This window comes from Centropristis striata, chromosome 13 (genome assembly GCF_030273125.1).
Source record: "Centropristis striata isolate RG_2023a ecotype Rhode Island chromosome 13, C.striata_1.0, whole genome shotgun sequence".
NCBI lineage: Eukaryota > Metazoa > Chordata > Actinopteri > Perciformes > Serranidae > Centropristis > Centropristis striata.
This window is the reverse complement of record NC_081529.1, coordinates 9628109-9646077: the sequence shown is the minus strand read 5'-3', so window position 1 is coordinate 9646077 and position 17969 is coordinate 9628109. Positions and strand designations below refer to the sequence as shown.

Here is a 17969-nt window from a genome sequence, read left to right as displayed (position 1 = left end):
CCAAACTCACCCAGGAACAAGAGCAGGTAACACTCAGTTGGTTTTGGCACTCGTCCATGTGATCCCGACTGTTAAAACCGAGTCTGTTGCCAAGCAGCTTGTCCTGCCCTGGAACTCTTTGAAAGTTTGCCCAAAAAATATGCATAAAAAAAAAGTCAACACAAAAATGCCTGGTGCAGTTTTGGGCTTCTGTTATAAAAAAAAAAAAGCAGAACTCAGAGGGAGGAATTTCTGTACTTGAGTACACAGAAGAACTCTAAATCTAAACAGACTAAACAGAGATGTGACTAATCAAGATGTGACTAAGACGTCGGCCACATTTTTTTTGTTTTCGCAAAAGCTGAAACCTGATAACTGAAGTGTTCAACTAATCACCACATGTCGTTGTTTAGAGATGAATCCGCCCTAAAAAAAAAAAAAATTCACAGCACTAGTGTTTATAATTGATGTGGTGATTAACAGAGAACGCTCAGGGACAAAAACAATATCACATATTAATCTATAACACATCGTACATCTGCCTCAACGTTCACACATTCGTCTCTCCCACTGGTTGGGTAACATGAGTGTTTTTGACTAACATTTGGCAGCATGGCACAGTGCCACCTCACGAGTGTTCCCGTAAACACTCACCACTCTGGACCCTATACTGTTGTTCTTTGCCAAAATGTCACTGGGACTGTGGTCAACCTCTACCGCAACGCTGAATAAAACTTAAACCCAAGCAGAGTGGAGCAGAGCGGGGCAGCAGCAGAAACAGGCAGCTGCACAGAGAATAGAATTTATAAGGGAGGTGGCAAAGTGGAAGCATAACACTGCCAGGAACTGTTGTTTTCCTCTGTTTATTCATATTCCCATGGATACTGACAAAAAGGCATAGAATTAAAATAGTTGCTCTGAATACCACAGAATTACCTGACATGAGGTCATTTTCATCAAGCATGGATGGGGACCCTAAAAGGGGAGGATTTCAGACTTTTAGGCCAAATTTTAAAATCATGTCAAGAAGATGACATATACAGTCTATAATACCACCTGTGTTTTCTTCAATGTATTGTTCATTTTAATGCCTGGTACAACTGATTTGTTTGGACAAATATAATGATAACAACAAAATAGCTGATAAGAGTTTAATTTAAGCTGATATCTAGACATTTTTCATGGTTTTCTTGATAATGATTTTGGTTATTATCAAGAAAACCATGGAAAATGTCTAGATATCAGCTCTTAAATTCAACTCTTATGAGCTATTTTTGTTATTATATGTGTCCAAACAAATATACCTTTTTTCCCAACAATATATTTATTGAGTTTTGTTTTACAAAACTGACACATAGGTCACAAGAAAAATATAAAACAAGCAAACTTAAAAGAAAATGGCGGCCTCGTGGATCCATTCAAAAAAGAATACATGAGTACAGAGCAAATGAACATAAGTATAAATATAAATATGCAGAGGGTAAATTATTCTGCTCCAGGTTTGTTTATTAAATGAGCCAGATTATTGTTAACAAATATACCTTTAGTTGTACCAGGCATTAGAATGAACAAGAAAATGAAGAAAACCAAGGTGGGCTAATATTTTTTTCCAAGACTGTATATAAACAGTTCTCTTTTCTGTGACATTTAAAAAAGACGTTGAGTAATTTTTGTCCTAACAGGAGTATTCCCTTTAGGCCTAAACATGATAACAGGGTCTGTCTAAGCAAATATCTCTATGTGTGCTTTTTACAACAGCTACATGTTGTTACAGGGGAGTAGCGAGTGCACTGCCAAAGGGAAAAGGTGTTGAAAGCTAGATCCAGCCCCCTGCTGCAGCACAGGTTAGGTACACACTGACTGACATTTATAGACGAGAACGCCAAAGGTTAAATAATCAAAGGTGGGGCTGCACTGTTTTGTAATATTCAAATATTATGATATTTTTTGTTTATTTCGGTAGTTTACTGGGTTCAGGTGTGTTATTAAGGCCAGTTATTACCAAACAGGGAATTAATAATTCATTATTTTCAAGACTCGTTGAAATATGTCTCACTAAAAGTTTGTATAAAGGAAATAATAATAGTAAATAAAAATAATAAAATAATAATAATTACATAAAAATAATGAATTAACAGTTAAAATACTAAGCTAAAAGTAGGCTTGTAGAAAAACAGTTAAAATTAGCTAAAACTATGTATAAATGATTTAATGTATGGATAAAAAGTTATAGTATAGAAATATTTAGCAAAAAGTAATTAATTAACAAGTGAAATAGCTATATGTAATATACACTGTCGCCCATGAAGTTGGAATAAAATATTTTTTACCTCTCTCCATGAAATGATAATAATAATAATAATAATAATGATAATAATATTAATAATGATAATAATAATGATAATGTGATTTATCATTGACAGATAAAGTTTATATCTTCTAGTAACTTTATTAATCAATCTCTTCCAAACATATCGCAATAAAAATGAACCCACAATTAACAGAAGATTATGTCTTAAAACAAAATTATTCCAACTTTATGGACAACCTTGCATAAATGGTTGACTACTCAAACTTCTACTACTCCAAGTGGCATTGAAATTGCAATATAGTATGAAAATATTTTTGTATTAAATATCTGGTAATCTATATTTTTATTTTGGTTTTGTGACCTTCCTGATTTCTTTGTGTTAGTCCTAATGGTTATCAATATGAATATGGACATTCGTTGAAATAAAGGAAGGAAAACCTGACGTTGTGGAAATACTAATATTGATTTTATGTCATTCTTAATGTCTTAAGATAAGATATGACTTTTTTTTTATCCTGTAGTGGGGAATTTTGGCCGCTCAAGATACAGACACATAGATATAGAAGACAGAATAAAGAATATAAAAAATAAGACATATACATACATACTATACACATTATATACATACATTTCTGCTATTTGGCATTTATTATTAATATATATTTTTTGTTTTTGTTTGTTTGTTTTCCTGAAAGTACTTTGCATTTCAAATATATTGCACATTGGAGAAAATATACTTTAGCATGTTAAATAGGTTAAATAGGTTGTTGTATGTAGTAGTATGAACATCAATGAATAAATATATTTAAATATATGCAGAGATATACATGGTATAGTATAAGTGACATATATAATATAGGTCCTGTTGATGTTTCCCTATTTATGCCCCTCTTTTACCCAAAGTAACATAGGGTTAATTACTGATGACATATGAGCTGTATATAATATTTATTATTATTAATAATAATAATAATAATAATAATAATAATAATAATAATAATAATAATAATAATATAACCCTTGGTGACATATCTGTTGATTTCTTCTGTGCATTTGTGTTACACAAAAATAAATTATTTTTAATAAATCTGCTTTTGTATGATTAAGTATCAAATTACACCAAGTTTACCATCAATTCATAAAAAAATATTGTTAACATGTCCTTGAGCTCATCTGACAGAGTCTCAGACAACAGAGGTTACACTGCAAAAAATGTGTGTCTAAAACAAGATAAAAACACTAAATCTGAGGGAAATGATCTTGCTGCATGGACAGATAATTTCACTTGACAAGATTTCTTAAATTAAGATTATTGAGAAGAAAAAGGCATGTTGAAGGCTTAAAATAAGAAATTAACTTATAAAACAAGATAAATCATCTAACACTTCTAAATCTAAAGTTTTCTTTATCTTGGTAAGAAACAAATAATTATCAGGTCACTCTGCTCGGGCCAGTTCATCGCTGCTTGCAGCTTTAATTGATCTTGTTTTAAGAGTTAATTTATTATTTTAAGTGTTAGACATGCTTATTTCTAGATTTAATAATCATAATTTAAGAAATTTTGTCAAGTGAAATTATCTGTCCATGTAGCAAGATCATTTCCCTCAGATTTAGTGTTTTTCTTGATTTTAGACACACACACACTTTTTGCAGTGTAGGATTCACTGACTCAGACTGATCTTCTGCCTGTTACTCACCTATATTTCAGTTGTATTACATGTAATGTGTTCTGGCCTTGTCTCCAGCAGACATCTGATATTGATGTGTTTCCTGGTAAAAACGCCTGTTGAACATGATCATCCTTCAGGTGCAGCCAGAGGATTAACAGTAGGTGCTGCTGAAGCAAGGCATCCTACCTGACTTGTTTTGTCTGCACGGGGATATGGGATACATCGGTGGAGGCATTCGTGTTTGTGTGGGCGTTAGAAGAATTACAAACAGGAGACAAAGGTTCCCTTCACCACTACTGAAACAGGTGCACGACTGAGGAATCACATTTCCTTGCTCCTGCACCCTGCTCTTAAAAAAATAACCACAATTCTTCTACCTGTAGAGCAAAACTAAATGAAGGGTAATTTTGGTGAAACAGGCGTTATAGATCAAAAGGCTTAATTACTGAGCATGAATCTTCCTGTTTGAGATAATTGACTGGGTTTGGCTGGTGTTGGACAAAGTTTCGCCTAGTTCCCATTCATGATCAAAGCATTATACCCAACATCAGCAGTACCTCACAAACCTGCCAGGATATGTAGTGGGAGGTGTTTGTTCTGTCACTGATCACACACACAGGGTTCTGCTTCAGTGGTGTGTGTCACTAAAGTGTGCTTTGGGGCATTAAGAAACATTCAGTCATTTGAAGAAATCAGATTTTAATACAAAATGTGACAAAAAATATGATAAAAAAAGAAAAATATGACTTACAATGCAGGATATTTTATAACATGGATTATTTCAAGCTATGTGTCCGGGTCAGTGCTCACTTGTCCACCCTGCTGAGACAGAAAGTCCCTGACACACATGGATTTATACAGGAGCTGGACTGCTGCTGGAATGAGGCCCGAGTGGGCGTGGCTTCCCGGTTCTCCCGGAGAGGAACTGGTACGTCATCATGCCCATATAAGGCCTCAGGACTTCCTCCACAAGAAGGATCATAATAAACAGCACAGTTGTCCGGTATCTACGGACTGTAATTCATATCTAATGGGGGCAACACCAGGTTACAAATAACATTTTACCGTATTTGATGTAATATAGGTTACATTTGATAAACTCAAACATATAATGGCGCACTTTTTACAATGTAACAACACGGAAGAATGAATTAAAAGCACGTATTTTACCGAACAGAGTAACCTCACCTCTTCGCTTATCCGAGAAAACACTTATACAATCTATAAACGCGCAAAACGCGATATAAATAAAGTGGGCTCTTGTATTTCTGACGCCGGTCTCCGCTGCCTTCATGCCTCCTCGGTGCGCTCTCATGCCTACAGGCTTGTTTACAGTCGCCTCTTCCCGGCATTAGCGTCACATGACGTCGCACTGACTGGGCGTGTACACCGGGCTGCCTGGCCAATCACAGCGCTCCTCTGCCCTGGCAGCAAGCGCGTGTGTATGCCTATATAAAAAGGCACGTATTGACCCAACTGAACACACCTCAACAAGCACCAAGAGCAGCACATCAACTCACAGGAATTCAGAGTTGTAACTTTTTCCTTCACGGGATTGCGAAGAAAACAGCAATCAGACACTGGAAAAGACTTTTAACCTGCTGACACTAGCTTTGGTTGGACATTGGACTTTCACTCTTTCTGTTTTTGGAGTGATTTTTGGACACTGTTGAGAGAGAAGACGAGTTGATTCATGCTCTCTACTGACATAAACATTTGTTGATTATCGAGAGACTTTCTATAAGCAACTGGTAAGCTTACTTTTCTCCTACGACTTTATGTCTACAAAGATGGAACAGCCTTTCTATCATGACGACTCTTTTCTGTCGGCTTACGGCCACTCAGATGCAGCAATGCACGACTACAAACTGCTAAAGCAGAATATGAATTTGAACTTGACAGAGCCATATCGCAACCTGAAATCCCAGCTGAGAGCCGAGCTAGACCCGTACCAGGGGGGGCACCAAGACGTGGGCTCCCTGAAGCTGGCATCCCCAGAGTTAGAGAGGCTCATCATCCAAAACGGTAACGGTGTGATCACCACTCCCACCCCGGGACAGCACTTCTACAACCGGGGCATCACCGATGAGCAGGAGGGCTTCGCGGAGGGGTTTGTGAAAGCCTTGGACGAGCTGCATAAGATGAACCAGATGCCTCCTCCTAATGTGTCCATCGGAGCCGGTGGAGTTACGACGTGTCCGCCGGCGGCCTCTAGCGTCTTCGGCTCCGCCTTGCAGCCGGAGCCTCCTATCTACACAACACTGAACGCCTACTGCCCGAACACAAGCCTCTCTTCCGCATCCAGCTACCCCACAGCCACCATCAGCTACCTGCCGCCCCACCAGCAGCAGCCCTCGACGCACGGCGCGCACCCGTTCCAGCACTCTCACCCGGTCTCCGGGCTCCATCCGCAGCGGCTGGTCGCTCTCAAAGAGGAGCCTCAAACCGTGCCTGACCTCCTCAGCAGCGACGGCTCGCCTCCGATGTCCCCCATCGACTTGGAGACGCAGGAGAGGATCAAGGCGGAGCGCAAGAGGCTGAGAAACCGGCTCGCTGCCACCAAATGCCGGCGGCGCAAGCTGGAGCGCATTGCCCGGCTGGAAGACAAGGTGAAGGGGCTGAAGAACGACAACGCGGGGCTCTCCAACACAGCGTCGGTGCTCCGGGATCAGGTCGCCCAGCTCAAACAGAAGGTCCTGACACACGTGAGCAGCGGCTGTCAGCTGATGCTCACAAGCAAACTGGAGGCATTTTAAAACACCAGAGACTACTAACTGACTGAAAAGTAATAACACTGGACTCGTGTTGTGCACAGCAGCACTTGGATGAAGTGTTGTCAGCAGCACAGGGCCGATGGCTGTGTGGAGACAACTCTTTAGGCTGAAGAAAGACTGATTGACATGGTACTTCCGGATGCTGGACATCGCTCATAGCACCATTCAAGCCGTAACACCTGGGGCAGCATCCAGACTGGGCAGACACTGAGCAGGCCCACCATAAGTTTACTAATGGTAGAAAATGGGAATGATTATTGTATTTCTTTGTACTTTTTTGCAGCTAATATTGTCATGCAATGCTGCATTTATTCATTATGTAAATTATTTTTGTTTGTCCGGTTGATCCAGACAAACTAATGATGTCCAATGTTTACACTGTCTTTTTTATTTGTGATGTGTATTTAAGTAAAGTGACTTAAAATGAACCGGAAAGTGTATTTGTTTTCTATTCACATATTTCATATCACTTGACACAGAAGGAAAGAGTGGGGAAGCTTCTTTCCTACCATATTGTAACCATAACAGCCGCTCCAGCTCTCAGTGAGGAGCCCTGACACAGGCACATTCTAGTTTCACTGTTTTCACGCACAGAGCGTAGCCTGCGTACGTAGGCTTTTCCTTATTACGCACGGGCATGTCCATATAAGGGCATGTTGGTGAATACTTCGTCACATGGGAGGATTTCTGGGAACCCCCGCCCAGGTATTGCAAACTAGTTTCATCTCAATCCCTCCCTCCCTCCTTATCGATAAGGTGTGAGCTCCATGAGGGTGGCGGAATTTCCTTTCATTATTGTGCAACTTTAGAAGTTAGAGGCTGTCAAAAGGAGGAAAGTGAAACGTTGTAATAAGGTTTATTGTTTATTGTTTTATTTGGATCATTAGCTGCAACACAACTGCAGCTATTCTTCCTGGGGTCCGACATATAATATACAGTACATACAACTTAAATTAAAACAAACTTAAAGAGTTAACAATGGGAATAGTGAAGAAAAAAGAAACAAAAGAAAAGAAAAGAAAAAAGATAGAATATAAAGATAGCAACTCTTCAAAAGCAGGATCTTCCTCCTTTACATTTACATTTTATACATTTAATGCACTATTGCGTAGTAGTTAATATACCTTACTAACATATTATTCTATATTTCTAATAATAAATTAATAGTAATAATTTCCATATATATCCATTTAGGAGATGTTATTTCATCTTTACATTTAATATACATTACTTAAAGCTAGATGTTATATATAATTTAATACTATATAGCTGTGTTTATTACGTAGTAGTTAGTAATTTTTACTGAGCCATATTATTCGATATCTTTAATGGAGATAATTTAGGTAGATGGGTGAAAGTCAGTCGAACTTTCTAAAGGACACCCGGAAGTAGATAAAACATCAATAATGTGGTGTGATCATTAAAAAAAATGCATGAAACACGAGCTGAGATATCATACATTAATCAGTATTAAGCCATAATCACACTCTCGGGAGCAACCTGTCGCTGCCATTCAAGCGCCAAAGTGCATATTTGAGGTGTCAGTATAATTGAAAGAGAGCGCACGAGAGAGGGAAGTGACAGTGGCTTCAGGAATGCCGGGGGCGTGTGGAGATGCCACGCCGCTTGGCAGAGCAGTAGGCGAGAGTGGGCGTCCGGAGCGCGCAGGAGCATCTGTGTGGATGGATGCATGGAGATGTGCGCGCTGCCAAGGACAACATTCTGCTAGGACGCATCACAGGCTAAAAATGTGCGGCACTAGGGGCTCAGGAGATGGATATATAAGGGGGAAAGTCCCGCGTTAAGTAGATGTCAGTGAGTCATTAAGCACTCATGCTATTAGCCAGGGGTCACTAAATGTTTTCAAAGGGCCCCAGATGCACAAAGCAGGGTAATATGAGGTGGGGAGGTGATGGAAGGGAGGATTAATACTGACTTAGGGGACCATTAAACAAGAAAATATGTCAAGCCAAAGAAGCTGTGGTTGGAGAAGTATTCATATACTTGAGTAAAAGTACCTTAATGATAAATGATACATATGATATTTAACATATGTAAATTAACAAGTATTAGCATCAACATATCTTAAAGTACCAAAGGTAAAAGTACTCCTTTTGCAGAATACCCCATTTCAGAGTCATATGTATTGCTGCATTATCATTATTGATGCATTAATGTGTTCATGTCTTTAAACAGGAAAGTCTGTGAAGCCAAAGAAGCTGTGGTTGGAGAAGTATTCATGTACTTGAGTAAAAGTACCTTAATGATAAAAAATACTCTATTTATTCTTTTTATTAAAGTCCTGCATTTAGTATTTAACATATGTAAATTAACAAGTATTAGCATCAACATATCTTAAAGTACCAAAGGTAAAAGTACTCCTTTTGCAGAATACCCCATTTCAGAGTCATATGTATTACTGCATTATCATTATTGATGCATTAATGTGTTCATCTCTTTAAACAGGAAAGTCTGTGAAGCCAAAGAAGCTGTGGTTGGAGAAGTATTCATGTACTTGAGTTAAAGTACCATACGATAAAAAATACTCTCTTTTTATTATATACATGATTTTATTACACATACGAAATGTACTTAAAGTTTCAAAAGTACTCGAAAAGTAGAGTGCTGAAAGAAATAATTTGTGGATGAACCACTCCGACATTCAGCTGAAGTGAAAGTAGCAATACAATGTCAACATACTGCTACAACTTAAAGTCCTGCATTTAGTATTTAACATATGTAAACGTACACAAGTATTAGCATCAACATATCTTAAAGTAAAGGTAAAAGTACTCCTTTTGCAGAATACCCCATTTCAGAGTCAAATGTATTACTGCATTATCATTATTGAAGTATTAATGTGTTCATCTCTTTAAAGTTAAAGCTGTTAATGGTGGAGGGAACTTTAATTCTTACTACTACTACTACTACTGTTTATTATTACAGATCAATTATTACAGTTGATATATGTTTTGTATAAACAGTCTAAAATAAATACTGTCCTGCATTCAAAATTTCACAGACATATAAAACATTTTTCTTCTCTTTTCATGAAATGATTGTGACAATATGATCTATTCTTGACGGATCTTCTCAAAATTTTATTAACCATTCACTTCCAAACATATCACAATGAAAATAAAACCACAATTAACAGAGGATTGTGTCTGAAAACAAAATTATTCCATCTTTATGGGCAAGCATATATTAGTAAATATACTATATATAGAGTAAGATGTCACAGGATCATAACTGGTGAAGCATGGATGTGTAAGCCTCACTATTGCTTCAGCTAAATGTGGGGATCATTTTATCTATTTAATATGATGCTGTGTATATTAATGCATAATAATACATCATAATTTATTGGCATTGGCAGATTTAGAGGCAATTAGTCCCTGCAGGTCACAGACGTGCAAAAGGCCCCACCATCTCTCCTAAACAGGAAATAATTCCCTCTGTAGCTGCTTTATGTCTCTTTGTGGTCATTTTATGTCTCTTTGTAGTTGCTTTTTGTCTCTTTGTGGTCATTTTATGTCTCTTTGTAGTTGCTTTGTGTTTCTTTGTGGCTATTTTATGTCTCTTTTTAGCTGTTTTGTGTCTCTTTGAGGTCATTTATGTCTCTTTTTAGCTGCTTTGTGTCTCTTTGTGGTCATTTATGTCTCTTTGTAGCTACTGTGTGTCTCTTTGTGGTCATTTGTGTCTCTTTGTAGTTGCTTTGTGTCTCTTTCAGGTCATTTTATGTCTCTTTGTGGCTGTTTTGTGTATCTTTGTTATAATTTGAATCTCTTTTTTGTCTCCTTGTAGTTGTTTTCTTCCCTTTTTCTGGTCATTTTGCATGTTTTGAGTTTTGAGTCTCTGTGGTCACTTTGGCTCTATTTGTATTTGTTTTGTGTCTCTTTGTAGTCTTTTTTTGCTTTCTTTATTTTTTTAGTTAATTTATCTTTTTAATGTTGTTGCATTGTGGTCATTTTCAATGTTGCTGTGGTCATTTTTTGTCTCTTGGTAGTTGCCTTGTGTATCTTTGTGGTCATTTTGAGTCTCTTCCTGGTCGTTAGTGTCTCTTTAAGTGACATTTTGTAGGTGAAGTCCATGGGGGCTCTGGCACTTTGGGCCCTTGGGCCTGTCCCCATTCAGTCATCTATCTGTTCAGTGGTGGATTTCTATTTTGTATGAATAATATAAAGTAACTAAAGCTGCCAGATTAAGGTCTGGAGTAAAAATAAAATATTTGTCTCTAGTAGCATAAAATGGAAATACTCAAGTAAAGTACGAGAACCTAAACGGTGAATTTAAGTTTAGTTTCCATCACTGCAACAAAAAACAAGTGCTTTAAAAACCACCAGTGCTTCTGTGACTGTTAGCTGAGAGAGAAGTTGTGCACAAAGTGCATGGTCTGAGGAAAACAAAGGGGGATTTCTGTCCTGTTAAAACAGTCTGTGACGTACGAGTAAACAAGACAGCGGCTGTGGACTGAGAAAAGATCTGTCTCTCTCTCACGAAAACCACTTCAAAAGACTGAAATAGTGAGGGCTGCGGTTTATAGGCGCACTCTCACCTCAAGCTGTTTTGGAGAGGAAGGTTTTAACCTCTTTCATGTAACACATATTTAAATAGCCTAATTTCCATCAATAACAACTCCCCTTTTTTTGTTCGTGCCATGGACGTGGAAACAGAACCGGGCACGCCTACACAAGTTCTCCTTTTCTGACTTTTTTATCAAGAAACCTAGATTTCAGGGGATGTACATTTTTTTGTTTTTATCTCAGTGCCTGTTTTTGCCTTATTCAACCGTTTCATATTTCTGAAAAGAATCAATAACAGTATGGAGGGTTGTGGCCCTGAAGCAGAATGTTTTATTCTCTATCAAATATTCATGGAGTGTCATAAAAACACCTCTCCTCACAAGCAGCTATTTCATTTACAGCTCCTACTCAGAGGAATACTTTTAAATATCACCGCAGTGTTGAAGTCTCCATTTACGCACACAGTAGGCCTACATATTATAATGCTCACACACACACACACACACACAGATACACACACACTCCAAAACAAGCCAATTGAAGCCATATTGGCTCTCCACACGCCTCGGCCCACAACCCACACTGAGTGTCTGTGGGAACATCTGTGATGCGAACTGTGACGTATGAAGAGCTCTGGGTGGGTTTGATTTTCCTCTCCACGAGCCCCCTTCCCCTCCCACAGATACACACATACACAGGCCTGGCTCTCTCACTCATTCTCTCCCTCACTCCGGTCTTCTGTTATCTTCTCGAGAACCATGAATATTCCTCCCACCTTGCAGTGGCCATCTGAGGTTCTTACAGAAGAAGTTGGATCACAAGTTGCATCGATAGTTTTAGACGGGTTATAGAGGACTTTATTTGGGGCTGGGTCGAGTTTTATTTCCTTTACAGGAGGCCTAGTTTGAAGAAAGTTTGCTGAAACATGTAAATTCAAGGTTATTCACAGTCTGTTGTGTGTATTAAGGCTATATAATATGTATGTTTTCACTTTGATTATGTTCAAAAGAACATCACATGTGTGGAAAGCCTATATGCATGGATCTTTAGTCTATTTTAAAGGTATTTATGATGATAATTAGGGTTTCTGTACATTAAACGTAAGTGTGACTCATTAATAATCTATCACATAAATTCATCACATTGTCACCAACAGTAACAGTAATGTATCAGGGTCATTTATTTGACTGTGAGATAAGATAAAGCCTTATGTGCTAAACACTGTGACTCAATATACAGTAAATTGGCATTCAGACAGCATTTGTTGCAATATGGTCACATTCTACTATATGTTGGTGTATTAACACTACAACAGAGTGGTGGCCTGGAAAACAGGTCTAGATTCACACATACTATACAGCATAGAGCAGTCACTGAATAAGAGTTTAAAGGTGGTTAGATAGGTGCATATCGCCACCTAGTGGAATGACACCAGAACAGCAGATAATAATCATGATTAATGAACCAAAGGAGAGCTTTAGCACCAATAATAGCTGTCCTACTTTAAAAGGCTAAACACACACAGTCATTAGGGCCTTATCTCTGGAATTCTTTACCACAGGAACTCAGGTCTGTTACAACAGTGTCTTCCTTTAAAAGCAGACTAAAACACATCTTTTTTCTCAAGCTTTCAGTTAGGTAAAGGGTAAAAGGCTCTTTTAAAAGCAGTACTATTGTTGTTTCTTTTAACAATGATAATACCACTACCTCTTACCCTACTCTACCCTCGTTAGGGCCTCGGGGCAATCGCACCGAGCACTGGTCCCATACAGCAATAGCTGTAGGGACCAGTGCGAAGCCCCGAGCACTACTGTTATACTGTGGATTTCTTCTTATTCCTCTTCCGGACGCTTTTCGTCCCCTGCTACTAGTCCTACAACTTAAAGAGTTGCAGGACAAATTATATATCAAAACGTGTAGTTTGATCGGGATCGGTGTGCTATTACTTTTCTCTACAGAATACGAATTCTGTCGCGAAAAAACTATTCAAAATTTTGCATTGAAATGAATGGGACGGCCGACAAAAAATGAGCGAAAAAGAACAATCATTGGAGATTTTTAAACGTCTTCTTCTCCGGCATAATTTCACCTAGAGACTCCATTTAAACTTTAAACAGTAGACACAAGTCTTGTGTATTGGTGTATTAATCCACGTTTCGATAGGTCATATAGTTTTTTATCAATCCCTGTTCAATGACCATGATCATTTTTGGAGAAATTCTGAGATTATAATGGGTGTGTATTGCACGGAATGTTCGTGTCAGAGTGTGTGATGTCATCGCTCAGAGTGTAGAGGGAGAGGTAAAACTATCAAAAAAGATAGTTCTCCAGGCCGCAAATTCCACTCTACAGAAATAATTTATACATAGAAATGTAGGAAAATTTGTCTTCTCACTCACAATCCTCTGGTAAAGCTGTCAGAGTTATAGTTTGGGCGTATGACGCAAAGATGCGCCACCAAAACCACCACCAGCCTCATTGGGTCCCATATTAAAAACGCAGGAAGATTTCGAAAAAAAGGAAGTTGGAACAGGTTTTTTAGATCGCTCTAACAAAGCTATTTTTTACATTTTTCTTTAAAAAAATCATATGTAGACGTTCAGGAAGAACTCGGGACGCTCAAAGTGAAGTCGGATCAATGGTAGGTATTATGGTTTTGACAAAAATGCTTTCTGTTCGAGGCCAGAAATTCGAGTCTGTCCACCTCTGGCTGCTGTCACTCTTTCGGAACATTAACAGCTGCAGTTAATTCTGTTGATTGCTTTGATCTGATTGCCTTTGATCTTTGATGTGATTACAGTTACAGATACTCACACACACACACATGCACTAAAGTGTGCACACTCCTCACACATGCATAAACATGCTTCATACACGCACACACAGGGAACTTTATGTGATTTTAATTACACACACACACACACACACACACACATACTTTTAGTTTAAGCACATTGATTTTACACCTGCCGTATGAAATGTCCTATATAAATATATCTGACTATATAAATAAATTTGACTATATAAATACATTTGACACAGACACACACAGCCACAGATACAGACACACACAGACACACACACACACACACACACACACATTGCGTTAATGTCATCGTAGTTAGACAATATAATTAAAGTCCCAAGTCATGGTGCCTTTATATTAAATTCCTCTTTAAAAGGGAATAGGGAATTTAAAAGGGCACCTCTCTAATGTCAGCCCTAATACAGGGAGAGTGGTTTCATTATTCGTTTCTAGAACGACAAAGCTGCCGGTCTGCACAGCCTCTAGGATTACAATACAGTATGCATTTAGTTTCAGTAAGGGACTGTGTGAAAATCAGGGAGATTGTAAATATGAGAAGAAATTGTACAAAATTTTAACTTTCTGTGCTAGAAAATGTATTATTTTAAACTGGATAACAGATAAAGCTCCCTAGAGAACACAATGGCATAATGTTGTAATAGAATATTTATCTCTTGACTAGCTGACATGTATGCCGCTTGATAAAGAATATGAATATGGGATCCTTTTATGTTATACATTGGTATGAATATTTCAACCATATTTACACGAGGATTTACATGAGGGGTGCCTAATTCTCATTTATTTTTGTATCTATATAATTTCTGAATCATCTGTTGGTATGTATTTTTCTTTTTCTGTGAGCAGAGTTGTAGTGTCGTATAGCCCAACGTGTTTTCTTTTGTTTTTGTTTGTTTGTTGTGTTTTGTTTGTTCTTTGTGTTTTGTTTGTTTTCACTGTGTGCTGTGAAAATCAATAAACATATTGTTAAAAAAAACCCAGAAGATTGTATCTGAAAACTAAATTATTCCAACTTTATGGGCGACTGCATACTAACATACAATAAAAAAATGTTTTTACTTCATGGTGAATCAAGATAAACTGATACTGCAGGCTGCCCTTGTCCAAAAAAACAGCTGTATAGGTTATCTGTGAAAGCAGCTGATATGACCTATATTGATGTTTATTGTGAGGTGGCCATAGTCATTATGATGGGAGCAAAGGAAGAAGCCAGGTTACGTATAAAGACCGGTAGGGTCCATGTAGGGAAGAGATGGGGTGAATGGATGGGTCAAACCAACACAGGACTTTCACCCAGGAGGGCTGTTTCTGCCCCATGTGAAACAAAAAGTCAATGTTGGCTTATTTTAACTTAGTTTACTTACATAATGTACTTAACGTAACTTAATTTACATACACAACTTAAGATATATATGGGTCAATGACATGATCTAACCCAGTGTCAGTTGGTGTAACTAGGTACTTTTTCCCCATAAAAATCTGATTATATACAGGAAAATAACTGTAAACTAAAATGAGAAAAAATAATATAATCCACATGTACATTGCAACTCTATGGTATATAACAAATTTTACATAATTTGTCAAAACTTTAGAAAAAAGTTTTTTTTTTACAATATGTTCTGCTCAATATTGAAGAAATGTGTAAATGTAGAAATACCCCCCCAAAAAAAGCCATTTGATATTTTTTAAAATTAAGTTATTATGTCCACTTAAATACACTGTAGGTGGATAAAGTGTTTAATATTTATCATTGTTTTGTGGTTACACCATTTGGCATCTTGCCAACCCACTGACCCAGATACGAAATGTACTTATAACCCAAATCATGATTTTTTTTCCTAAATCTAACCAAGTGTTTCAATGTATTACTTTAACAACAAGTGTTTTAAATGGTAACCATTTTACAATGAAGTTGCAGGTACACACCACCACTTTAACGTCATTTTGGGATTCACTGGCAAATGTCTGTGTTTTAGCAGGATGTGATGGATACTGTTGTAATATTTTAAGATACTGGAGGGTAAGTATTGGTATGGATGATATTTTTATATCGTCCCTAAAGTCCCAGTGTTGTATTTTTCATATTGTATTGTGAATATATATCATTGTATGAGCTGTAATATCCATAAAGGTGTTTCCTCTTTGATGTGAAGGTAATCCACAGACAGAGGAAGTGAATGGAACCCGACACAGACTCACAGAGGCAACATTAGTCACCGCTCACATGTACTACGTGCGTGTGTGAATATGTGACAAAAAGAAAGAAAAACAAAGACAGAGTGTGTTCTTTTGAGTCTGAAGGTCAGGTTTGGGCCTCGCAGAAACAAATTAAAATGATAACCTCGTCTATGTTACAATTAGTTTCAGATGGTGGCCTTACAAAAAGTCTGTAATGTTGTTGAAACAAATTAAAAAGATAACCTCTTCTACGCTACAATTTCTCTTATCACTGAAGCGCTCACAGTCATCAGCTTGAATGTGTGTGTGTGTGTGCAGAACGACACTCATTTGTGCCCCTCACTGTCCAGCTCCGTCATTAGTTGTGATGATGACTTTTACAGAGGACACACTATTAGCTAACACCATCAAGTTCACAACAGAAATAGCTGCGGTGGATTCACACACACATACACACACACTGGGCCTCATTGTGTGTCCTTTTAACAGAAAAATGTCAAGTGGTGTGTGGCATTATCAACATGACGCACAGCTTGTGTTTCGCTGCAATTTCACCTGCAGAGGGCACACACTGTTCCACTGAGAAACACATTACAAAGATGATTCATGGGTAAAATCCATGCATCAGTCAATTTAAATGAGATTATTTTTAAAGAGTATATATTGTAGTTATAGTACTTTTTGTTCTTGATTTTTTGGGGAGGGTCTATTTGCTGGATTCAGATGATGTAGTCTTGCTGTCAGTTCAATTGCTGCAAAGCTGAATCTCTGGTAGGACATAAATCCTTCCAAGCCCAAAAGGCATGTATCTGAAATGTGGTCTGTATAATATAATCAGACTTTGACAGTGTTAAAATAAATTGTCTTGATACTTATTTAAATATAAGCCCATTTGAATTTCCTCCTTAAAGCAATGGTGAGGAAAGGGCGAGACTGAGTGACAGCTGTCTGGGGGAGAGGGTAAACACGCTTGTCATGCTGTATCAGTAGATTTACTGGTGTCAGTGGTGGGAAGACATTGCATTGACACCGCCTGCTTTCATAATCAGAGAAGGAGGCTGTGTTTGAGACAGCAACACTGCAGAGAAATGTTTTTCAGCATGCCAACATTTAATGCTGGTGTATTCAGGGTTTTTTTTGGGTTTGATTTAATTAGTTTTGAGCAAGCAGGATGTCAAAATGCATTGGTGTTACGCTTAAACAATACTTTTCGTAGTGCATGCAGAATAATAATTGGCAATATATAAAAAGGTACATTTCAGTGCAACCACCAGTGGTGTTGCAGGTAGAGACAACACACAGGAAGCACAATATCTGCAGCGTGTTGTTTCTATTTCCAGAGCTTTGAGGTTTCTGATGCATGGTATAGAGAAACTCTATAAGCAGCTCTTCTCACTAGGGGGTTTTGATATTTGAAGTAAGGATTAAGGTACCATTTCTAAACAAGGCTACTCCTTTGTAAAATCCACCTTCTCTGATAAAGAAAAAAAAATGCTGAAACCTCCTATGTGTCACAAAAGTTTGCTTGTATTGCACAAGTGATTCCAAACCAGGCAATGGTGATTTTATTTCATTGTTATATTTGCATCATTCGTGTATTGGAGAACCAAATAGCCTATATGGAGGTGGTGGCAGTATGTAAGAGTTGTGTTTAATATATATTTGGTACCCCAAAAATATGTGGCATCACTCCATTTGAAA

General features: G+C 37.8%; 1 protein-coding gene across 1 annotated transcript; it reads left to right on the top strand.

The window, feature by feature from the left end:
• The first annotated feature begins 5432 nt into the window (after positions 1-5432).
• On the top strand, positions 5433-7162 carry junbb (JunB proto-oncogene, AP-1 transcription factor subunit b). Its single transcript, XM_059348058.1, has one exon. It carries the CDS (start codon positions 5739-5741, stop codon positions 6714-6716), a length of 978 nt encoding a protein of 325 aa, XP_059204041.1. The 5' UTR covers positions 5433-5738; the 3' UTR covers positions 6717-7162.
• Positions 7163-17969: the final 10807 nt, after the last annotated feature.